This window comes from Canis lupus, chromosome 25, assembly GCF_011100685.1.
Source record: "Canis lupus familiaris isolate Mischka breed German Shepherd chromosome 25, alternate assembly UU_Cfam_GSD_1.0, whole genome shotgun sequence".
NCBI classification, from domain to species: Eukaryota; Metazoa; Chordata; class Mammalia; order Carnivora; family Canidae; genus Canis; species Canis lupus.
The window spans coordinates 45010316-45034654 of NC_049246.1; the positions used below are offsets into that span (position 1 = coordinate 45010316).

At 50.1% G+C, this 24339-nt stretch overlaps 1 protein-coding gene across 1 annotated transcript in view; it reads left to right on the top strand.

The window, feature by feature from the left end:
- SAG (S-antigen visual arrestin) overlaps positions 1 to 18771 on the top strand; it is a 31213-nt gene extending 12442 nt beyond the window's left edge. The window contains 11 exon segments of the mRNA NM_001003230.1: positions 172 to 231; positions 2105 to 2181; positions 3142 to 3277; positions 4172 to 4256; positions 6919 to 6991; positions 8995 to 9132; positions 12156 to 12233; positions 13142 to 13165; positions 14612 to 14667; positions 18093 to 18108; positions 18534 to 18771. Coding sequence (NP_001003230.1) covers positions 172 to 231; positions 2105 to 2181; positions 3142 to 3277; positions 4172 to 4256; positions 6919 to 6991; positions 8995 to 9132; positions 12156 to 12233; positions 13142 to 13165; positions 14612 to 14667; positions 18093 to 18108; positions 18534 to 18633 — 843 coding nt within the window. The 3' untranslated portion in view covers positions 18634 to 18771.
- The last annotated feature ends 5568 nt before the right edge of the window (positions 18772 to 24339 follow it).

Below are 24339 nucleotides of genomic sequence, written 5' to 3' on the forward strand. Positions count from 1 at the left end.
TATTCTAGATGTTGGCAACATGGGTGAATGTGGTGGGTTTTTTGTTGTTTCATTTTGTTTTGTTTTGCTTGCTCGCTCACTTCTCATCTTCCTTTTCCAAGTTTTACACACTGAGTGCATATTGCATGTGGAATAGTGCCTCTGAAAGAAATGACTTGTTTCTTCCCACAGTTCCCTGATTACTTACCCTGCTCGGTGATGCTGCAGCCAGCTCCGCAAGACATGGGGAAGGTTAGTGCAAAAAGAAAGGCCAGGGACTAATTCATGCCTTCAAATGACTTTTCAAAATAGCCTTTTCTCTGGGGAAAATTTCAAATGTGCACAAAAGTAGAGAGGCATTATAATGAACCCGTCACTTGTCTTCAGCAGCTGTTAGCCAGGACGGAGCCCATGGACAGAGTAGTAGGCCTACCCTTGGTGGGTCCCACAGAAATCAGGCAAAAACCAAATAACAAGTGTCTACGGGGCCCATCCAAGGATGGCAGGCACTCTGGAGAACACGAGGCTAGCAAGAGGCAAAGGGAGAGTCTGGTGGGGTGGTTGTTCAGGAGGTTTAAAGAAGGCCTCCCCAGGAGGGTAAAGGAGGAGCCACTATCCCAAGGGAGAGCCCCCCAGGCAGAGGGGACATGGTGCATGGTGTGCCAGGGCTGGAGGAGCAGAGGGAAATGGCAAGAGTGGGTCAGAGGCATGGGGAGGTGCAGGCCGTGTAGACTTTCAGTGAGATGGGAGCCTACAGGGCTCTGAACGATAGGTGCTGACCTAGGCTTCCCAGGGGCACCCTGATCACTGCACTGAGAAGGGTTGGGTGGGCCAAGCATGAGCTCCCAAGGCGGGGAAAAGCGAAGGGGCTGAGTGTGCACAAGGAGGAGTGGCCATGGTGGGCAGGGGACTCTAAGCCATGAAGAAGGGCGGTGAGGAACAGGGGGAGAGGGTAAAGGTGCCAGGACCCAGGATTGATCACAGGCCCCCAAAAGGGGAGGGCAGAGAGTGGCGGGGCTGCCTCAGAAGTACCAAGGGGTGTAGGCCAGAAGCCACAGTCTGGGCAGTGACTTCCAGTGTGGGGGTCTTGTCCCGTTGGTGGTTTGTGAAGTCAGTGTGGTGGATCAGGAGTGGTATCGGAGAAACATGGCATAGAATGAAATAGAATAAGATGGGAAATCTCAGAATGTGTCGCCCATAGCAAGACTCAGTGTTGCTTCACGAGAGCTGTTGCACACACGTGTGTCTGCTTACGGGGCCGCATGATAAACCTGGCTCCTTCCTGTGGTTGATGGCCTGGTCCAGGAAAATGCAGGTGAGCTGAGGGTGGCCGAGCCGGAGGAGGACAAGGCCATGTTGGGCCAGCCCGGGTGCTCTCTTTCCTCCGTCCCAAGAGAGGAGTAGCTGCAGGAAAGGGGGCCTGACCTGGGCCCTCAGGGGCCTAGGAGGGGACTGGCCAGAAGCCCGGAGGCCTCAGACCCTTACAAGCTGAGTAGACCCTGGAGCTGGGGCAGAGAGGACACGAAGGAGTTTGTCAAATACAAAATAGAGGGAGACAGAGAAGCATGAAGCCCTCAGGCAGAAGGAACAGTGTTATTTTTTATCCCAGGACCCTGAGATCATGATCTGAGCTGAAGGGAGACACTTAACCAACTGAGCCACCCAGGTACCCCCCACTTCCAGCTTCTTTGAAAAAGTTGGAATTGCTGCCAGTGCAGGGGACCCCATTCCAGCCTCGCCACCCCAGGGCCCGGCGCTGGCAGCCAGTGTGCTCGGTCGTGGACCCCCTGCTAGCCCTGTGAGCACCTGCGTCTATCCCCTGCTGTAAGCAGTGCAACGTCAGAGATACATACAGATGGGGTCACATCTAGAGGGACAACTAAATGGAGGCAGAGCTAGACACCATACATGATCTCCCTGGGAGCTTGGGGCCACAGTGCACTCCTCGTCTGGATGTCATTCTTTCCTCACTCAGCAAACCTAGCCTTAATGGGGTGGCCCTAAAAAGGACAGGGCTAAGACAAAAAGACAAGGTGCCACGTAACATGGGAGGTGTGACCCCATTCCAGCTCCCGGGAAGGGAGGTGCTGACTGAAGCCTTGTCTCTTCTCTTGCTCCACTGCAGTGCTGTGGGGTCGACTTTGAGGTCAAGGCATTCGCCAGAGACAGCACAGAGGATGAAGAGGACAAAGTGCCCAAGAAGTAAGAGTACAGCTGCAGGAAAAGGGGTGGCCCCCGGGGTGGGGGTGGGGGGTCAGGAGCTGGGGTGGGAGGCTGCCCCTCACTTCTCGCTCTGTGGCCTGCGAGGCCAGGGGGATGGGGCCTGCCCCGCCCAGGCAGCCAGGACGGAAGGATGTCTACACACGGGCAGGGGCAGTGGCTCACCATTTGGGGGAGGCAAAATGGCAGAGGAGCTAGCAAGCTCAAGGTTCACGTAAGCCTCTAGCAGCCCCCGGATTCTCTCCCTCTCCAGTTTGCTTCTTCTTCAGTAACTCCTCTGCTGTGATAAAATACACACAACATGAGGTTTACCATTTTAACCATTTCTGAGTGTGAACTTCGGAGGCATTAGTACATGCACTGTGTTGCACAGCCGTAGTTACAGCATAGCCACTCTCTGCACCCCACACTGTCTACACCCAGCATGTTTCATCACCCTGGACAGAGGCTCTCTCCCCAGCAGGCAGTGACTCCTGGCTCTTCTGCCTTCCCAGGCCCCGCTGTTCAGTTGTCTTCTTGTACCTGAACAAGGCCCTCGATCGTGCCCTCCACACTTTTTCCTCACACTCAACACGCACACACCCGTGGAGGCTTGCTGTTGCAGTAAGTCACAGTGACGGAGAGCTGGAGGCATGTCACGTAGGGCACTCAACCCCCTACCCCCACCCCGGGCTGTGCCCTGAGAGCTGAAGCCGAGAGTGACCCGGAGCAGGCCCACCAGCCCCATGCCACCCAGCTGGTGAAACCTCAGAGAAGGGACCAGAAAACAGGTCCTTGGGGCCCTCTCCCACCCCAACATGGGGTCCTTCCTCTTCTGGCTCACCCATTATCCCTTGGGAGCATTCCTGAAGCATCACAGCGTGAGTACGGGGAGAGAGATCTAGAAGCCCCCCGAGGAGGCCTGGCGGTAACCCCAGAACTGTCTGCACTTTTCATCTGCAGGAGCTCCGTGCGTTTACTGATCCGGAAAGTACAGCATGCGCCATCGAAGATGGGTCCCCAGCCCCGAGCTGAGGCCGCCTGGCAGTTCTTCATGTCCGACAAGCCCTTGCACCTGGCTGTCTCCCTCAGCAAAGAGGTGAGCCACTGGCTGGTGCTGTGCCCCTATTGCGAGCAGGCCCGGGGCAATCTGCTGTGGGTGCTGCAAGCCATGTTGTGTCTGGGCATAGTTAAAGCACCAACGCTTGTGAACAATTGGCTTTTCTCATAACTTGGACTGAGTAAAGATGACCCTCAGACTAGGTCACTGCACTGCCAGTCCTGAGCAACTAGGGAGGAGTGTGGTGGTTTCCTCGTACCTCTGACACAGGCGGTTCCCCCCCCTCCTCACCCGGCCCCTTGGGTCTCATGTACTGATGGGTGTGGTCTTGCGAATTGTTTACTTCCCTAGAAAATGTCAGTTTCAATGTAGTGGTGAAGGGGTGGCTGAGTCACCCGTGGATGTCATTTCTTCATATGTCATTTCTTCATATGAAGAACCACTGGCCGAGGCTGTCTTGGTCACTGAGAGTTGTGCACATGTGTTGGCAAAGTCTCAACATACCGACCGTGTGTGTATGCATGCCTGTGTGTGCACACATGCCCGCCTGGGCCTAGGTCACATGCCCTCCTGGGGCAGAGCTCCCCACTCATTCCCCCTCACTGCACTCACTCTGCCCCACACGGCCTTGTGGTTCCACCCAGGACCCCCATGGCTACCTCTGTCATGACCGTCAGGACTGGGTGTTCCAGGTGGGAGCACTCTTGCTCCCCTCTGCGCTGGTCACCGCTGTCCTCCTCGGCATGCCACAGACGAGGTGGACCATGTTCCGGACCCCTCGCTAAAGGAAGCCTGTTGCTATCGCTTTATCTTCCTTTGAGGTGTGGGAATTCAGCCACACTTGGAGGGTGGGGGTAAACCTAGAAAGCCATGAGATTAAAGATACCACCACACTCTGTTCCTCTTTTCTGACTTCCCTGCTAACTTTTTCAGATCTATTTCCATGGGGAGCCCATTACTGTGACTGTGACTGTGACCAATAACACAGAGAAGACTGTGAAGAAGATTAAAGCATTAGGTAGGAACTTCTCAAAAGAGGAAGGCAGAGTCTTCTAGAATTTCTCAGTCTGGTCGTATTTCCCCAGGGTCTCTCCTCTGGGCATATAAGGCCCTCCTGGGTCTTTGGAACTGCCTGTTTATCTGTGTTGTCATGGAGAGCAGGAACTTACAGGAGGAAAGTGTTTCAAGTGTCACCTCATGCAACCTCCTGGCCAGCTTAGGGGAGCTGTCTGTTGTCTTGAAACGACATCTCTGACAGGCGATCCTCCATTATTCCATGCCGTGCCTTCCTGGAGGAGCCCCTTGCTGGATCCCGGGGGGAGCCACATGAGGAGTTTTCATTCTTAGACCAGAATTAATTTTTGTTGACAGAGGCAGCACAGTGTAGTGGGAAAAGCGCTAGAATGAGCACAGTGGGCCTAATTGTGGGCTCATGCTGTGTGAATCCCAGTTGACATCCACAGCACTGGTTCCTGGTCTACCTTCCTGGATTTTTGTGAAGCTCCAGGGATTAGAGTGCTTTTATAAATGATTAAGCCCTCCTGTCTCTGGTGCTGTTGCGTTAGTACGGTGTGATGGCCAAGCCTTGCCTGATATTACACTCAACGCATGTCCTGCCTGCTGTTCTACACATATTTCCATTTCTTCGGCTCAGAGGGCATCGAGGTACAGGGGATGGTCAGATGTCATGGTCTTATAGGGGCTACATGAAAAAGACACAACCAGGGAGGGTGACCTCTACGTTCACCACTAACTCACTCAATGACTAAGACAAAGTCAGACTCATAGTTTGTGATGGTGACCAACTATCCTGGCTGGACTAGGATTTTCTTTTTCTTTTTCCTTTTTTTTTTTTTCTTTTTAAGTTTTTGTTTGTTTGTTTTAAGTAATCTCTACGTCCAACGTGGAACTTGAACTCATGATCCCTGAGATCAAGAGTTGCATGCTCTTCTGACTGAGCCAGCCAGGTGACCCTTGACCAGGATTTTCAGTGCTAAAATGGGCTAGTTCCAGGCAAATCAAGATGGTTGGTCACTTGTTTCACACACCACTTTCCTCTTCCTTGTGTGTGTGCATCATAAATAAGGTTCAGGAGGGATCCCTGGGTGGCGCAGTGGTTTGGCACCTGCCTTTGGCCCAGGGCGCGATCCTGGAGACCCGGGATCGAGTCCCACATCAGGCTCCCGGTGCGTGGAGCCTGCTTCTCCCTCTGCCTGTGTCTCTGCCTCTCTCTCTCTCTCTCTGTGACTATCATAAATAAATAAAATAAAAAAATAAAAATTAATTAAAAAATTAAAAAAAGATAAGGTTCAGGAGTTTTGATGCATGCATACCTAAGAATTATTAGAGGGTTTTCCTGATGCTGATATGAATGCTTATAGCTTTGTTTTATGTTGGTGTAGTTCATCTGCTTTCGATCTTTGTAGGACCTGGTATTATTTAGCATGTTAAATGTAGTATCCAATACAGTGTTCCACAAAGTAACAGGATTGAGGAAGTATCATTTGATACTTTGATTTTTAAATTATTTCTCAAAGTTTTATGAGTTCTCACATCAAAGCCATTAAAATGTGAAAGAATTTGTCAAACTTTCAGAAGCAAGATGTTAGTAGCTTTTTATAGGCTGAGCACTGTGCTGAGTGCTTCACATAAGTTGTTTCTTTTAACCTTCAAATTTGATTTTAAGAGAGATTAAAAATTAGTCTTTTGGGACGCCTGGGTGGCTCAGTGGTTGGGCGGCTGCCCTTGGCTCAGGGTGTGATCCTGGAGACCCGAGATCGAGTCCCACATCGGGCTCCCTGCATGGAGCCTGCTTCTCCCTCTGCCTGTCTGTCTGCCTCTCTCTGTGTATGTCTCTCATGAATAAATAAATAAAATCTTTTAAAAAATTAGTTTTTTGATCATCACAACAACCATTAAGTTAGCTGAATTGTCATTCATTTTGCTGATGGGGAAATTGAGGCATAGAAGAGCTGTGCGATTCACCCCATGGCTGGCAGCTAAGCTGGTATTTGAGCCCAGGGAGTCCACCTTTTTTTTTTTTTAAGTTTCATTCATTCATTCATTCATTCATTCATTCATTCATAAGAGACAGAGAGAGAGAGAAGGAGAAACACAGGCAGAGAGAGAAGCCGACTCCATGCAGGGAGCCCGATGTGAGGCTCGATCCCAGAACTCCAGGATCATGCCCTCGACAGAAGGTGGACACTCAACCACTGAGCCACCCAGGTGTCCCATGGGAGTCCACCTTCCTATCCACATGCACAAGTCAGGTCTATGCTGCCAGTAGGTGGTTTCTTGCTTGGATAATTGGAAGGAGGTGCTCATAAAATAATATAGTGGTATAAGGGGGCAGGTTTGGAGAAAGCACAAATGGTGAGTTCAAGTACACTTGGAAGGATATGCAAGGGTAGGTATGGTGTGGACTCAGCAGAGAGGAGTCTCCTAGGTGGTGCAGTTTTAGGGAGGCTGGCTCATAGGTGTGAGCTGCCCAGAGCAGGTTATTGGTGAACAGGAGTGGCCTGAGGACAGGACTCAGAAACCCCAGCCTTAAAGCCAAGCCTGAGAAGTACACTCCAACAGCCATTAGACAGGGAAGACCAACCATGTCCCTGGCAGGCACCATGCACATGCGTGGAGGACCCCACATTGGATCACTCACCCCTGTCTTCCCTCTGCAGTAGAACAAGTGGCCAACGTGGTTCTCTACTCGAGTGATTATTATACCAAGCCAGTGGCCCAGGAGGAAACACAGTGAGTAGCTGGTTGGGTTTGTATTTCCTGGGTGGCTCAGGCTTCCTTGTCAAGTTCCCCTTTCGTTCACCCTGAAGGGGGAAGTAGGATGCTTGGCTTCCTTCCCCTTTTCTCACTTCAAGGGCTGCAAAGAAAGTTAGCATCTCAGTTGTGTTCTCACTCACAAGAGTTCTGAGAGCTCTCACTCACAGGGAATGATGGAAAGGAGAGAAACAAAGATTGAAATGGCACAGTGGGAACAGCTGGAACTTTCTGTTGCTCCTTGGAATAAGTCGGTAGGAATTTGATACTATTTCTGCCCCCTAGAGCAGACAAGCAAATGATCTGTCATCCCAGGCGAGTGTTCTCGGTCTTTTGATCTGCAACTCAATTTGCAAATGTGGTACCAACGACAGCCAGATTCCAATGATATGTCAATTCTGAGCCTGGCATCATGAATCATTTCTCTCCCTTCATTAGAATCAAAAGCAGATGAGTATCCTGTGATGGTGTCTTCGTGCTGGAGCCAGACACCTGCTGAGTCTTGCTCCACGCTATTCATTCACACACAGGTTACTGGGGTGACGCCTCCTCCAGAGAGGGTCACTTGGGCAGGTCCTTTTCTCTTTGTCTCACGGATGTGTCGCAGCACTGTTGTATACAAAAAATATTACCAGAGCAACAGGAAGGGGACTGGTGATGAAAGACAAACTGATTCAGCAGGAGAACATGACGTAAACCTTAAAAGACAAATTTGGAATAAACTTACTCAATGCAGAGCTGGACCCAAGTTTAAATATAGGTCCAGAGGGGAGGGAGACAGGAAAGAGCCGCAGCTCACTGGCTGCTCCCTTGGTGCTGGCCCGGGTCTGTTCTCCCCTGCAGGTGCATCCTCACACGTCCTCGTGTCCCGGGGTCTCCTTGGCTCGCTTTTTGGCATAGGCTCAATGATGAAAGGAGAAAATTGCTCCCTGGCTGAGTTTTTCCCTCTTAAAGCCCATTATCTGGCCTTCTTTTCAGCAATTCAGTGCATTTTGGACCAAATGATTCCCAGGAAACTGGCGACTGTTGTAGGGTCCCCGCAAGGGAGCCTGAAAGCTGAGCTAGATCGTGCTCACAGGTCTCAGACCAGAAGCCACTCAGAAGGCTGCAGAGCCTGAGTCATTGTCCTTGAACCCTGGGGCTGACTCCTGGGTGGTGTTTTCAGGGCCACTCCCTGCCTTCTCCTGGCTGGGCACCAGGAAGGAGGATGTGTCAGGAGGGGTGACATGGGCTGTCGGCTGGCTGCATGGATGCTTCTGGGCACAGGTGTGGTACGAGCACACCAGTGAATGGCAGAGCCACCTCTACAGCCTCAGATGCCATTCCATGAGCCAGGGATGCTCTAGTCCTGGAGAAACCCTCACTGTTGTGTCCCCAGCTCTATCCCCGATCTGCAGACCCATGGTTTGGCATGGATTCCCTGTGTCTGTCAGAGGCTGAGACACCCACCACCTGACCAGTGACCCAGTGATCCAGTGACAGGGAAGAGCTAGGAGAGACAGAGCACATGTGCTTGAACCAAACCAATCCAGTCCTCCTGGCTCACAGAGGGCCCCACCACACCCTCCTCAACAGCCCACTCCCTTGGGCACATGCCCATCCTCCTGATTGCAACAGCTCTGGGTGACAGGCGACTTCCAGCCTAGGCTTATTGCAGGCACTGGCCACATGGCCTGCAGCCCACCATATGGTCCTGAAGTCTCAGGAGGAGACTGACCTTTATGCTAGTCAGTCTCAGTTAACCCCACAGAATACTCTAGAAATTCAGTGACTCAGAGGAGCAGGGACTTGAGGGAATGTCTTAATGTTGCCGCCAGCCTGTTTTGAGATGTCACTAATGTTTCTTGTAAGGCAAGTGCACAGATAACCTAAACTATCTTCCCCCTGGAAAATGCTTGATGGCAGATAGGGTCTCGTGGGACTGATGGTGGCTTTATGGCCATAAGAATCGTTAGCGAAATAGCCTGTTCCTCTTCCTACAGAGAAAAAGTGCCACCGAACAGCACTCTGACCACGACGCTGACGCTGGTGCCCTTGCTGGCCAACAACCGTGAAAGAAGGGGCATCGCCCTGGATGGGAAGATTAAGCATGAGGACACGAACCTTGCTTCGAGCACCATGTGAGTCCTTGTAACTCAGGAGATGGGCACCCAAGACTCAGTGCAGAGGAGGTGCTGGTCTGCTCCCCTTCTCGTCTCACCCCCTGCCCCCCAGGCTCACAGGCTCCCTATGTAGCATGATGGCTGTCACTCCAGGCACAGAGTGCTGATTCAGTGATCCAAGGAGGCCCCACACTCCCACCCCTGATGTGACGTGGTGGTTACAGGAATGGGCTCTGGGGGCAGCCTCATGCCAAACCCCTGCTCCACTGCTTACAGGTGGGCTACTCTGGGCAAATTACTTGGGCTGTTTGAGAACCTCAGTTTTCCTGTCTGTACAGTGGGGGTGCTGCTTTTTCTCATGGAGAGGGTTATAAGGATTATGGGCAATGACAATCCATGTAAAATGTGGTGCTTGGTACACAGTGAGCACTCCAGCAATGTCAGCCATGACCTTCTAATAATATCATTAGCAAGTATAGGTACCCTAAGCATATAAACTGAGTAATGCAGGGGCACCTAGCTGGCCCAGTCAGTAGATCACACAGCTCTTGATCTCAGGGTCAGGGGTTCGAGCCCCATGGTTAGGCATGGAGCCTACTTAAAAAATAAGAATAAAAAAATAAACCAAGTAATGCAGGTAGCTGCATGAATAATGGAAATACCATTTATTCATTTCCACCAGCAAAGGTAAAGAACAGGAGGTTCTGAGAGCTGCTGGTGTCAATTAAATATCAATGAAGCTAAGCCCTGATCTGCTGGCCCCAACTCAAAGAACCGCTGGCTGAATTTAGCCAGCAGATTCAGCACAAACTAGAGTGAGGCGTCAAGGTCAACTATCCACTGCCACTTCTCGCCATCCTTTGAGGCTTCCATTCCAGAGCATGTCTGTTGGTGAGTGCTGAGTGTTTGGGGGAGAGCCATACCCCAGGCCCAAAGCCCACTGCCAGCCATCCCCTGTGTGATGCTCGGGCGGCTCCCTCAGTGGTCCGGTAGCCTCCTCCAAGGTGATGCCATCTGGAAGAGGCTCTCCTATTTGACCTCCATGACCCCATAGCTCAGTAGCACGTCTTCTCAGATACAATAGTGGGGGTCCCAAACATTTGGCAGAAGGCAGAATCATGGGAGTCCAAGGATTTTTTGAGGATAATTTGCCAAGTTTATATGTTCGATTCTAAGGCACTTTGGTGGAGGTCTGGAGAGTGATTGAGGGACACCAGACCAGGTTCATGGCAATCACGACATCAACAGTATGTTTGTAAAAACGTTGTACGATCTGTGGACTATTTTGCAAACATGTAAGCCTTTTGTGAGGAAGGTGAATTTATACTCATTTTATGAATAAGGGAATTGAAGTTCAGCCAGGAGAGGCTTGACTAAGGTCACCTGATCAGTTAATGACAGAGCAAAGTCCGCTCCTCATTACCTGAGTCCCTCATTTACCCCCAGCTTCAGGGCTGCCTTCCAGGGTTCTAGAAAGTGACCATCACAGCAGAACCTAGATTAACCAATCTGTGTGTGTGTGTGTGTGTGTGTGTGTGTGTGTGTGAGAGAGAGAGAGAGAGAGAGAGAGAGAGAGAGAGAGAGATTGAGAGAGAGTGAGTGGGGACTACAGAGAGACTCTCGCATTCAAGGAAGATGGCAGAGGAGAAAGCTTGCAGGGCATACTCAGGCATGGGATGAAGCACCTCCTTTCCTTCAGCTGTTAAGTCAGACAGACAGTCCAGCAACGGGGTGGGGTCTCAGACTTGCAACCCCCTCTTTGTCCCCTTTGGTGGCAATCTCTCTTGATGGACTGTCTACATTCCATGATTCCAGATACAGGTATTTGCCCTCCACAAGAGCTCCAGGCACTGATGAGCCAGTGGAGTTTTTGGAGGGCGTCACAGCCCTGGGGGCAAGGTCCAATGGGCCTCTCATGGCGGGGGGGTCCCTGGGCTGGAGTCTGTGGGCCTGCAACCTGCCCTGCATTCTCAGCCCCTCCTCAGACCTGTCATGGCCTGCCTTCCTTAAGCCTTCAGCTTTCTTGGCCATGTGGTCTGTTGTCATTCACATTGTTCTAGCTAGCATGTCACGACGTTTTTCAGACCTTAACTCCTGTGACTGGGCATCCTGAAATACTTCATGTCCTTGCAACGGACCACCACGAATGAGATAATAATCTGTGTTACAATGCCCAGCATGGTGCCTGTCAGACAGTAGAACCTGGAATGGAGTCACTATTGGGGAAAGTTAGCACTCTCTTTGGGGGCACAGGCGATGGCCTCATGCACCACGTTCATTCACTTCAACATGATGCTGGTTGCTGGGGACGCAGGGCCAGAGCGCAAAGGAGGGAGACGCATGCTGATGGCAGGTGTCCAGGAAGGCTTCACAAAGGAAGGTCAGCTTCAGCTTGAGGTCTTAAGAGAACCAAGGAGGGAGGCATTCCAGGGAAGGCTTGTGTTTGGCAAGCCTGGCACACGGGAGATGCTGGGGCATAGTGGGGCATGAGATGGCAAAGGCAGGCAAAGGTCAGTTCATAGATTGCCTGCCAGGCCATGCTGAGGCTTGACCCTAGGAAAGCTCTCTGGCTGCAGTGTCTGAGAGCTCCGGGAAGGGGCCAGGCCTGTGGGAGATAAGTTACTGAGATAATATAGGCAGGAAAAGCCTATGGAGGACTCAGTGGTTGGCCAGGGATGGCAGGTGGGGCAGAGGAAGGAGCCAAGGAAGATGGCGGGGTAGGGGGGGCAGGGGTTGGTTTCTGGAACCACCATCTGGCAGGTGGATGAACATCAGTGGAGGCAGAGCAAGAAGAACCAGGAAGCACCCTCTGCCTTCTGAACTTGCAGGGGGGGGAAATCCCAAGCTACAATGCAGGAAAGGAATCCCCCTTCCTGACTATGGAAACTTCTAGGACTTTGACAGTGTGGTTGAATTTACGAGTTCCTTAAGAAGATGCCCACATTGTGATAGGCTTGTCTGGAGGTGAGGGATGTGTTCATCTAGTCTTTGCTCACTGCTGCTCCTCTGAATTCTTCTGCTTTTCTTTTCTTTTTGAGCAGAATAAAGGAGGGCATAGACCGGACTGTCCTGGGCATCCTGGTGTCTTACCATATCAAGGTGAAGCTCACGGTGTCAGGGTGAGTGTCCAAGAGCCAACACCATGGGCTCTGTCTTGGCCTCTCCCCTTCCTTTCCTGAATGATTGGGAGCCAGAAAGAAGAAAGATCTACAAATTCTATGGATGACCAACTAGAGTTTTGGCGAGATCCTATTTATCTCATCAGTTCTGTTTGATATGACTTCACATGGGGAAAACAGTCAAAGAGCAAACTACAAAATAAGTTAGTACTACTTGGGAAAAGTGAGTGTGTGTTTGCTCATGCACTGTAAGTTGATACACAAAGAAGGGAAGTCAGTTTATTGCTACATCTCACTTCAGGAAAGAATGGCTGCCGCCTAACGAATTCTCGGTAGATCTTCATTTTTTGCATCCTAGGGGAAAAAAAACTTGAATTCTCATTTTCCTCTCAAATCCCACTGCCAAAGTTTCTGGCCTTTTACTTCGACGAACCATCAAAGGCAAGTCCACGCACATATTCCGTGAGCCACGCACAATCAAGAGCTCCCCTAGTTTTGGTTGGGACAACAAAGTAGAGCACGGGTAGATTTTACAAATTGTGTTACCATAGTGTTTGTAGTTGTAGGGTCTTCCAAAGTGCGTAGATTACCTTTGAGTTTCTCTGAGAGGATCTAGGACAGTAGGGGTCAAGGTAAGTGAATAGCAGGTATTCCACAATGACCTTTATTGTTCATTCTTGAACATCAGGGCTCAGACCTAAGTGATTTCTTCCTTTTAGCTAATCCACTTGAGAAAGAGATGAAATCACAAATGGAGAGGAATAGTCCAGTTGAATGAGATGGGATGCAAAGATCCCGTGAGCTGTGAGTGCAGAGCATGCTTGGGACATGTCCACCTCTGAATAATGGGAAATAGAGTTGTGTAACCATTGGGACAGTCACCAGCACTGTTTGCTTTTGTTTCCTAGCTTTCTGGGAGAGCTCACCTCCAGGTAAGCCTTGTCACCTTCCTTCTCTGCTTGATTCCCAAGGTATCACAGGGAACCAGTCCGGGGTTGAAAATAGTAGCTCAGAGGTGTTATGAAACGATGCCCACTGCCTTCTGGATGCATCATGCAAATGTTGTGTGAGGCTGGGGATGTTTCTTCGAGACCAAAGCTGAGCCTCCCCTGGGGAGGACACACGCACACACGCACACTCAGAAAACTGGCATGCTCCAGGCAGCAGCCTTTGTGTCCATGTCTAACATGAAGCTCACATTCTGAACCATTTAAAAATGTACAATATAGTGGCATCAAGGAGACATTTAAAATGTTGCATAACGATCACCACTGTCTGGTTCCTTTGTGTTTTTACCACCCCAAAAGGAAACCCTATACCTATTAAGTGGTCTCTGCCATTCTCCCCTTTTCCTAGTCCCTGGCCACCATTAATCTTTCTATCTCTACGGATTTGCCTATTCTGGATATTTCATAAAGGGAATCACAGGATGTGTCCCTGGGTAACCAGCTTTTTCCCCTGAGTGTCGTGTTTTCCAGGTTCATCTGTGTTATAGCATGTGTCAGTTTTTCATTCCTTTTTATGGCTGAGGAATACTCCATGGTACACAGAGTGACCACATTTGGGTCCTCCATTCATCCACTGGTGGACGTTTGGGCTACTATGAATGGTAACAGCTACGTTTCTCAAATCATGCCCAAAGCGGCAGGCCCAAATTAGTGTTTGAGGCAGGCCCTGACCTCACATACTCCTTCACTCTGCCTCTTACCATCTCCTTCCCTCACATGGAAGCCAGGCCCCACCTGCACTGGGGTTTGACCAAAGCTGTAACCGTGTAGGAGGCGGTGGGTCCTGGGTGAAGTGAGGAGAGACCCTTGCTTTTTTACAACTTCTTTTCATTCTTCCTTGGTCCAGATTTGCCTTCTGTTCTCCTTCCCGACTCCTTCCCTTCCTCCTTTTTCTAGAAATTGCAAGGCACCCTGACGCCCTTCTGCTTCTGGAATTTGGCGGGTGCTGCTCATTCCTCTTCTGCTCCCTAGCAAGCGACCATGTGACTGTTAACATAGAGTTCACATATAAAAAGTCGTGTACATTTTTGCAAGTTTTATTTTTTTTTCTCCGAAACTATCCTCTCTCCAGGATTTCACCCCTCCTTGACCCACAATAGCATGTCTCTGGACCTAATAACCAGGAGAAGGGGAACCTACCAAACCTAGCTGCCTCCGCCATGCTGAAGTGAAGTTTCTGGACCACATTTCAGGGAATACATTTAAAATTCCTCCTTGACCACTTCCTGATTTCTGGTTTGTTTTGTTTTGAATCTCGCTGAATCCTCTTGAGCAGCGTTGAGTCTCTGCAGCCACAGCCCTTCTCTGTGTGCTTTATACAATCTTGAACGTGTTCTCATCCATGTGCATTCTTTTTTTTTTTTTTTCCAGTGAAGTGGCAACTGAGGTGCCTTTCCGCCTCATGCACCCCCAGCCCGAGGACCCAGGTCAGTCGCACATTGTCTCAGCTTTCTCTAGTCATTTCCTCCATGCAGATTTCTTATTTATTCATTGCTAGTGGTCCCTGAGCACGGCCCTGGGTCTGGACACCACCAGGTGATTGCTTGTCATCCTCAAATGCTGCCCTGGACCAGCCCCCAGAGGCATGATCATCTCCTTTGCCATGAGCCATGGCTTGTCCACTCATTTAGCATGTTGGGGACAGAGCATCCCCAACCTTGAACATGGAGTTTCTTGATTAGTCTTATCAGGGTTGATGACTTAGAAGCAGAAGCTCTTGGTGTTGAATTGGATTGAAATTTAAAGAGAATTTAAGTGAAATATATATTTGAGAGGCTGAGGCTTTTGCCTTTCATTTGGAATCATTAACAGGCATTCAGAAGATGAGTATTTTTTGACAGTGATGATTGTGATGAGAGTACAGAAAATACTAGAAAGAAGTGTCAGGTCGTGGGCAGCCCAGGTGGCTCAGTGGTTTAGCGCCGCCTTCAGCCCAGGTCAGGATCCTGTGGTCAGGATCCTGGAGACCTGAAATCGAGTCCCATGTCGGGCTCCCTGCTTCTCCCTCTGCCTGTGTCTCTGCCTCTCTCTCTCTCTGTCTCATTAATAAATAAAATCTTTTAAAAAATTAAAAAAAAAAAAAGAAGTGTCAGGTCAGGTTCCTTGGCTCCTTTGAATTGCAAATCCATTGGCTCTTGTATGGATGTCCGAAGTAAATGAAGGGAAGGTTGTTTGACTGTAAATAAAGAGTAAACCACTGGACTGTGTATGTCAGTAGTAAGTAGTGTGGTATATGAATTAGATCTCGATATGGCTTTTTTAAATATGTATTTTTTTAAGATTTTATTTATTGAGACAGAATGTGAAAGCATGAGCAGAGGGAGAGGGAGAAGCAGACCCCTCGCTGAGCAGGGAACCCAATGCAGGGCTTGATTCCAGGACCCTGGGATCATGACCTGAGCTGAAGGCAGATGCTTAACTGACTGAGCCACCCAAGCACCCCTTAAATATGTGTTTTTAAAGATTCTTATTTATTTATTTGGGAGAGAGAGTGAGAGCAGAGGGAAGAGCAGAGGGAGGTGGACAAGCAGACTCTGTGCTGAGCGAGGAGCCCCATGTGAGGCTTAATCTCATGACCTCGAGACCAGGACCAGAGCTGAAATGAAGAGTCATATACTCCACTGACTGAGCCACCCAGGCACCCAGCCATATGGCTCTTTTAAAGAAAGTAAATGGAGCAGCAAAGTAATGTAGTGCAATCCCAGAAATTCTGGGGGGAAATTCACTGTGTTCACGTTAAAGTGGCTTTGTTGACAGGAAAGGAAATTGGACTTGTGTGAATGAGAACCCTCCATAGTTATAGTAACAAAGAATATTTCTAGTAAAAGTGCTAAAATGGGGCACCTGGCTGGTTCAGTTGGAAGAGCATGTGTCTTGATCTCAAGACTGAATTTCAGCCCCACATTGGGCATAGAGATTGTTATTATTTTTTTAAGGTGGTATAAATAAGCAAGATTTATTTTTCTTATACTTTATAGCTTTTTGTATCTTGATTATGAAATAATCTTTAAACACTAGAATGATCCCCCCTATTCGTTTTGGATTTGTCTCGAAAATAGTTTGTCTCAAAGTATTTTTCCAAATATTTTGGATTCAAATAGTCCATGTACTTTGGGGAAAAAGTAGTCTGGCCACATTTTTTTAAATTCATATCTGCTGGTACCATTCAGATACTTTTTTTTTTTTTTAACTATGTGAGATTGAAAGGCATTCTGGTCCCTTTCAAGGACATTTTAAAAGAATATTTTAAAACTATGACCTGAGGGGATGCCATCGTTTATGCCAGATTGTTTTCTGGAGCTGTGAACAGACTTTTCGACTTCACTTGGAGGGGGAAGTGGGGCTCTTCCTTTTCTGGGTATGATGACATTTTCATGTTCCAGTCATTATGGCCCTTACATTGAACATACCACCATGTCAAGACTAAACAATAATCTTTTGTACTGTGAGATTTCAGGGAGAAAGGACAGATTACCCCGTGGCCTCAAAATTCTGACTTCTAGAGCTTCGAGTTGCAGGACTTCCATCCACAGGAGTGCTCACGTCTTACATGCCTCGTTGCTGGTTCTGAGTCTACACAGGTAGACAAAGCAGAACAAGCATTAAGTTGTGGCTCAGAAGCTCTGCCAGGACCAGGGACCGAGCAATTTATACCTACTAGGGACGAAGGAAATGCTACCAAGTTTTCATTATCCCTGCAAAAGCGTCCACAATGGAAGGCAGGTGTTGATGTGATTCTCTTTCAGGCTGATGGTCCCAGTTAGCATAATTATGCTAGCACATGGGGGCCCAGGACGGTTCCTGCCCAGGGGCCTCCCTCCGTCTCCTGTGGTTAGCAGCCCACATAGACACTTCCCTCCCAGCGCCTGAGAGACAAGAGCAGTGGCTCCACTGTGGTGCTCCCGAAAAGTCCTCTGGCGTTGATCACCTAGCTCTTGCGGGCTCTCCACTGAGGGTTACCGTACTTTACCAGGCGGACAGAAAACTAAACGAACACACGAACAGCAAAGAACCGTTCAAATGAATAGCAGTTAATCAGGGACTGCAAAACACATCTGAAAATATAATCCAACCACAAAGTGATCAATGTGTTCGCAGAGAAACCAGACCCTGAGGGGCCCAGGAGTGGTTCCCAAGCTCCAGCGCACACCCCCAACCACGGGTGGGGCTGTTTAGACATCCGGTCCCAGAACTCACCCTTTGTGAGCCGGACAAGCCGACGTGCTGGTGTCAGATGGGTCCGGAGGGTGGGTTGTAACAGCACCAGGACTGTGCTCTCTCCACGGAGTCCAAAGGACACGAAGGGAGAAAAGCTTTGAAAAAAGAAAGCATCCCAGAGGTGAGGGTGGGGCTTCTCCTGGTTAAGGAGGTGAAGGCAAGACACTCTGACACAGAGGCCATGGTTCAGATGTGCAGGGAGAGAGGCTCTGGCAGCTGGCAAAGGCAAAGGGCAGGGGTGACACGTGGTTGTTGTGAAATGCATGTATCTAGGCTTCTTTTCCCTCCAACTATATAGTCACCAAAATAAGGGAGAAATTTTCAAGGTGCAGCTATTATGCAGAATTTATGCTGATAGGGGCGCCTGGGTGGCTCAGTCAGTTCAGCCTCTGACTCCTGATTTCGGCTCAGGTCATGATCTCAGGGTCCTGAGTTGGAGCCCCACTTTGGGCTCTGTGCTCAGCAGGAAGGCAGCTTGAGATTCTCTCTCTCAAAAAAAAAAAAAAAAAGATTCTCTCTCTCTCTCTTCCTTTCCCTCTGCCCCTCCCCCTGCTCACGATTCTCTTTCACTCTCTAAAAAGAAAAAAAAAAGAATTTATGCTGATAATTCTTTCTCTTTATTTCACGCTTACAGCTACGGCAAAGGAAAGGTGAGCCCCTGCCCCGAGCTTCCCTGTGTCCTGTGACTTCCTCCGCACACACAAACCCCCTTTGGGGCCTTTTTGTACACACCGCATGCTCTGAACACCGCCTCAGGCTCTCGTTTTCCTTGTGCTCCCAGTACTTCGGCTTGCACGTGCACACACATGCCCGCGTACACACACCTGCACCCTCGGTTATGCCGGTATGCATGTCTGCTCTGTGGGTTCCTTCATTTTCTCTCCCTTGTGTTTGTTAAAGAGACTTTACATGGAAAGCTGTGAGGAGAGCGGCTTGGTCCATGCTCCATCATGTAGGAGAATCCTGATCAGTCCCTCTGTTGCAAAAGGAAGACCAAGGATCTTGCTTTGCTTGAGATTTCACTGCAAGCTTCAAAGAGCGTGCCATGACCAAAATGTTCCTTGTTCTCTTTTAGTTTTCAGGATGAAAATTTGGTTTTCGAGGAGTTTGCTCGCCAAAATCTGAAAGACTTTGCTGAGGAGGGGAAGAAAGACCGGGAGGCCATGGATGAGTGAAGAGGTCGGTCGACCTGGACGCTGGGAAACAGTAGTTCACGCAGGATAAGCCAAACGCTACAGTTAGCCCTTTAGTTAGGCTAAATACCAAAGTGTGAGTCTTCTTCATAGAAATAAAGTTTGTCTGTTCAGCTGTGATCTGATTCCGGCTGGCTTGTTGCTGCGGCTGAGTGATGTCACTGACTCCTGGGAGCTGCAGCCCTCCGGGTCTTTGTGTCTCAGGTGGGGGAGGGAAGGATCTAGAAAGGAAGCGCTGGCTCATTGAGGCGAGAACACGTCCCAGGTTTGGTGTGCTCACCCAGTGGAGCCTGGTACTTTCTCCAGGAGTCCTGGGGATAAACTGCTTCCCTGGAAACATATGGGGGCAGGGGGGAGCAGTGTTTCAAGTGACCTGGCCAAGCTCCATGCCTCCCCCCACAAGAGCCTCCTGAGATAAACAAGGCAAAGGACAAGTGTGGCCAAAACACTCTTCATCACTAATTTGACGTTCGGTCCAAGTCCCTGTTTGAGTCCCTGTTGGTTGGTTAAGTCTCTCTTGAGAGCAAGCAACAGAGTCAGATTTGGCTAGTTTAAGGGGAAACAGGAAATGCACTGGGAGGGCCTTGGAGGGGTTCGGGGAACGGGACTAAAGGAAGAATCTGAGTACCCACGCCAGGTGCGCAGGAATCAGAAGCTCCCCGGGCTGCCCAGGGCCTCAGGGTCCTGCCCTCCAGGCAGATTTGTCACAGAATGGCGCCCTCAGTCTCTGGGGCTCAGGTTTCAGTGTGCAGGTCCTGGGCAGGAGAATCTGGCCCACCCAGCTTTGGTCAGGTAGATCAAGGCCCTGTGGCCAGTGATGGCAGCACCAGCCCTAGGGACCCTTTGTCCTGGAGGAGGGGGCTTGTTAGAGTGTCTTCATGGAGGCTGGGGGAGGGGAAAGGCTGCTCTGTGTCTGGGAGGGAGGTGGAGTTATGTGGAGATGGGATGGTGGAGGAGGTGCCAGGGCTCTGTCCTTGAGTCCCCTTCCTGGCTCGGGGCACACACCACTCTGAGGGGCTGCTGCCAAGGGCCAGGGAGGGGCTGGGGGAAGTGCAGGCTCTGGTCTATGCTTCAGGGGAGTAGGATCAAAGGGGTTTGCAGAGTTCTGCACAGGTCAGAGCCCTCACAGAAGGTAGGAGGGTGAATGGGAAGGGACACATGGGTGGGGTCAGGTCCCCAGGACCAGGAGCCGTGGCAGAGGGCAGGACCTTAGCATGGGCTCCATGCACACAAAGGCTCCCACATCTGGGGTTGTTCAGCAGGACAGGCTGGCTTGTGTCCTGAGGACTGGGATCCAGTCTGGAGGCTCCACTTGGGAACCTTGGACAGGATCCCACATACACAAAGCAAGGTGTGGACTCAGGTGTTGAGTTTTAGGTATCCTGATATTGACAGGGATGAGGATTCATTTCTAGAGATGGATTAATCATAAAATCATCATAATAATAATACAAAAGGCAGAAGACTGGGCCTTTGGCCTGTGGGTTTGCAGGGTCAGACACAATTTCTCCTTCGTGTTTTCTCCGATTCCAAGGAACAGCACCCTCCAGCCCACGCCCCCTCTCAGGATACTCAGGAAGGATCAGGGGCGGCCTGCCGCTCTGGGGATCTGAGCCCTTCCTCTGTTTCCGCCCAAGCTCACAGGCCAGCTGTGGTTGGCTCCCGCCGGAGATCCTAAGCAAGCTGGGCACCCGGGAGTCCGCCCAGCAGTGCCTGGTGAGAGGACCAGCCCGACAGTTCCTGCATTGCTTGACCCCAGGACATCCTAAGTCAGTGTGGATATTAGCGGGCCTGACCTTTGGCACTGTGTGGGTTAGAGCTGGAAGGCCAATCCAGCACACCAGAGACCCGAAAGGCCCTCGCCCTCTAGGTTATTTTGGTACCAAATGGTCCAACTCACAGACTTCCAGGTGCTGGCTAGAATATAGCCTGCAGCTGGCCACCCTGGGGAGGGTGTGGGGGTGGAGCAGGAAGCCAGCAGCCAGCTGCTCCGAATGGGATGGATGCAGAGCCTTGCCTGAGCTGGGCCTGCGCTCGCTCCAGTGTCCGCTGGCATGTTGTCAGGAGGCAGGACGTTCACGTGCAGGTTTGATGTGTGGCCCAGGGTTTCCCAGGTAGGTGCATCGGAAGAAACAGAGCGCAACGGAGGTGTGGCCCAGGGTTTCCCAGGTAGGTGCATCGGAAGAAACAGGGCACAACAGAATTGAGAGAGCTACGCGGAGAGAGTGGTGGCTGGGAACGTGGGACAGAGCTCTGCAAGCCAGCAAAGGGCTGGAGAGCTGGAATCCCTGCTACTTATCGAGCACCTGCCTTGTGCTAAAACACCTTGCATCTCCTCATTCCAGCCATGCTTGTTAAGTGGGCCCCATCATTCCCACTTGTTAGATGAGGAAAGCACGGTTCAGAGACGTGATGCACCTTACCCAAGGTCACACAGCTGGTGAGAGTCAGAATCAAGACTTGGGACTCTGGTTTCCCTGAGTCTGTTACTCAGCCCCTCTGCTCGCTGTCTGATGCTGAGACTTTGGGAGGCTCAGAGAGGGAGGGTTAGCTCTCCTGATTCAGCAATGTCTGCCCTTAAGTTCTTTTTTTAAAATCGAAACATTAAGGAGATAATTGTAGATTCACATACAGTTGTAAGAGACAATACAAAGAGATCCTGTATTTTCCCCAAGGCTAACAACATCTTGCAAAACCGTGGCATGCTATCACAACCGGGACGTTGACACTGGTACAGTCCACCCATCTGCTTCTCATTTTTCCAGTTGCACTCTTGTGTGTATTTAGTGAACTACAGTTTTATCACGTGCGTTGCTAGTTAACTTCCTTTCAGAGAGTCTGTTTTCCTCTCCCTGTAACACTTCCCATTGCTCCCGACCCAGGTCCCAGTGTAAGACCACTGTCTCCGTGGGTTAACCTCACTAATCCCTGGGGGGATGCGGCACATGGGTCCCCCCCACCCTTGGCTTGGTTGGAGATGTGTGGGGGTGGTTTTGGGTTGTCACGATGCATGGGAGCCAGGGAAATCATATGTCAAACGCGGTGAAGAAACGTCCTGCTCCAAATGTCAATCATAACCCTGGTTCAGGGTAAAATAAGATCATTCCCATGTTTTTTGAAGTGCAGCGTGCATTCTAATATGAAGTGGCTTTTTGTTTTGTTTTGTTTTTTGACAGGAGGTGCGTGCACTTTTACATTGACAAATGGAGAAGGATTAGGTTGGATGTGAAGTGTGTTATTACTGCCACCTTGATGTGCCCTGAAGGTGGGGTGAATTCGGGGAGGCGCACATTGTTAGAGATGATTCACAGCGTGACTCATTCTGTAAAGAGGGAATGTGCTCTCACAGGCAAGCGGCTTCGGGGGAGATCGCCAAGGGAACAGCGCTCGGCGGGCACACCACCACACAAAGGCTTCTGCGCTCATCAGAGAAAATGTGCTAGAGTTGTGTTGCTCTGATTGAGGAACATAACGAGTCTTAATGAGCCTAATGCTCTTTTCAAAAACGCACTTTTTATTTTCAAGTACTTTGAGATCTACAGGAAAGCTGCACCGTTAGGACAGTGAACTCCCCCACACCCGGCTTCTCTTGTTAGGAACCTCGTACACTAACTAGGATGGCACATGCACCGCATATAATGAATCTATACTGGCATGTTATTATTAAACTAAAGCCCATTCTTTACTTTTTTAAAGATTTTATTTATTTATTCATGAAAGACACCGAAAGAGAGGCAGCGACACAGGCAGAGGGAAGAGAAGCAGGCTTCATGCAACGAGCCCGATGTGGGACTCAATCCTGGGAATCCGGGATCAGGCCCCGAGCCAAAGGCAGATGCTCAACCGCTGAGCCACCCAGGTGTCCCCCATTCTTTATTTTTAAAAAATATTTGATTTATTTGAGAGAGAGATAGCAGGGGGAGAGGGAGCAGGAGAGGGAGAAGCAGGCTCCCCACTGAGCAGGGAGCCCAATGTGGGGCTCTATCCCAGGACCCCGGGATCATGACGTAAGCCGAAGGAAGACGCTTAACCTGCTGAGCTATCCAGGTGCCCCTGAAGCCCATTCTTTATTCAGAGTTCCTTAGTTTTTACCTAATGTCCTTTTTATGTTCCAGGATCCCCATGACATTTAGTCATCACGTCTCCTTGGGCTCCTCTTGGCTGGGACAATTTATAGTTCTTTTTCATAATTGCTATATGCTCCTTTCCAGCCGCAGCTGCTGCCTTTCAACTCACGTTCATGTCTGTGGCTTTTTGCCTCTAAAATGAGGGATTCTAGAGCCCGGACGTCCCCTGAGCTTCGGTTGGGTGTAGTCGACAGCTCCCTCAAGCACCTTAAACTCAGTTTGTTCAAAACCAAGTTCATCTCCATCTCCATTAGGTCTACTTGTGGTCACTGGGGCGGCATCCTTCTTGAAACCCATATTCCCCAGAGGCATCCAGATTTATCCTGTTCCTTAATCTCCCAACAGGAGCAGCTGGTCCCTTTTCTTCCCACCTCTGCTGAGTCTCCCACCGGTCACCTCCTCTCTCTAACTGCCGTGACCACTGCCTTGGTTCTGCCCCAAATCAAGCATTGACTGGATTGGTGAATTACTTTGTAATGCCCTATTTCTAGTCTTTTTTTTCCCCTCTGATCATTCTCTGCCCAGATACATGGGTTCCTCTGCTTTAAACACCCTTCAACGCCTGGGTGGTTCAGTGTTTGAGTGTCTGCCTTCGGCTCAGAGTGTGATCCCAGGGTCCTGGGATCCAGTCCTGTATTGGGTTCCCCGCAGGGAGCCTGCTTCTCCCTCTGCCAATGTCTCTGCCTCTCTCTTTGTGTCTCTCATGAATAAATGAAATCTTAAACAAACAAACACCCTTCAGTGGCCCCTGTGCCAGAGGGGTGCAGCCCTTGCTCCTGAGTGCAGCACAGGAGGTGCTCAGGCCTTCTCCCCTCGTCCTTGGCTCAACAACAAACTTGCCCCGGAGCCTCTTGCCTTGTTGTGTTTTCCTGGAAAACTCCTCCATCCTCTTACCTTTCTACTCAAATCTCCAGGTTTAGAGTCACCCCTCCTCTGTAGAGCCTCCCAACATCCTTGACAGAATTAACTTAGTTCCCCTACATTTCGCACTTACATATCACACCATTTGTAATTAATTGATGCAATATGACCAACCTCCGCAGGGATGCAGGACACCACATTAGTGAGCTCTGGCTGTCATAGCAAAAGACCACAGACTGGGGCGTGGGGTGGGGGTTGGGTTTCAACAGAAATGTTGCTCACAGATCTGGAGGCCTGAAGTCTGAAATCAAGGTTGGCAGTCCTTTTATGCTGAGGTCTCTCTCCTTGGCTTGGAGATGGCATCTCTGTATATATCTTCACGTGGTTTTCCCTCTGAGCCCGTGTGTGACCAATTTCCTACCTCTTATCAGGACACCAATCATACCGGATGAAGGCCCATCCTCATGGCCTCCTTTTAACTTGATTACTTCTCTAAAGGCCCCACCTTCAACACAGTCACATTAAGATGTTAGGAATAACATCTGAGGGTTTGTTAGGACTTCAATGTGTGAATGTTGGGGTGGGGGGGGCGCATGTACGGGTCGGGGCACAGTTCAGCCCATAACAGGCCCTCCTCTGCTCTTGCTTCCTACAAGCTACTCCAGGGCCAGCTTCCTGGGAGAGTTAGCCTAGAAGCATC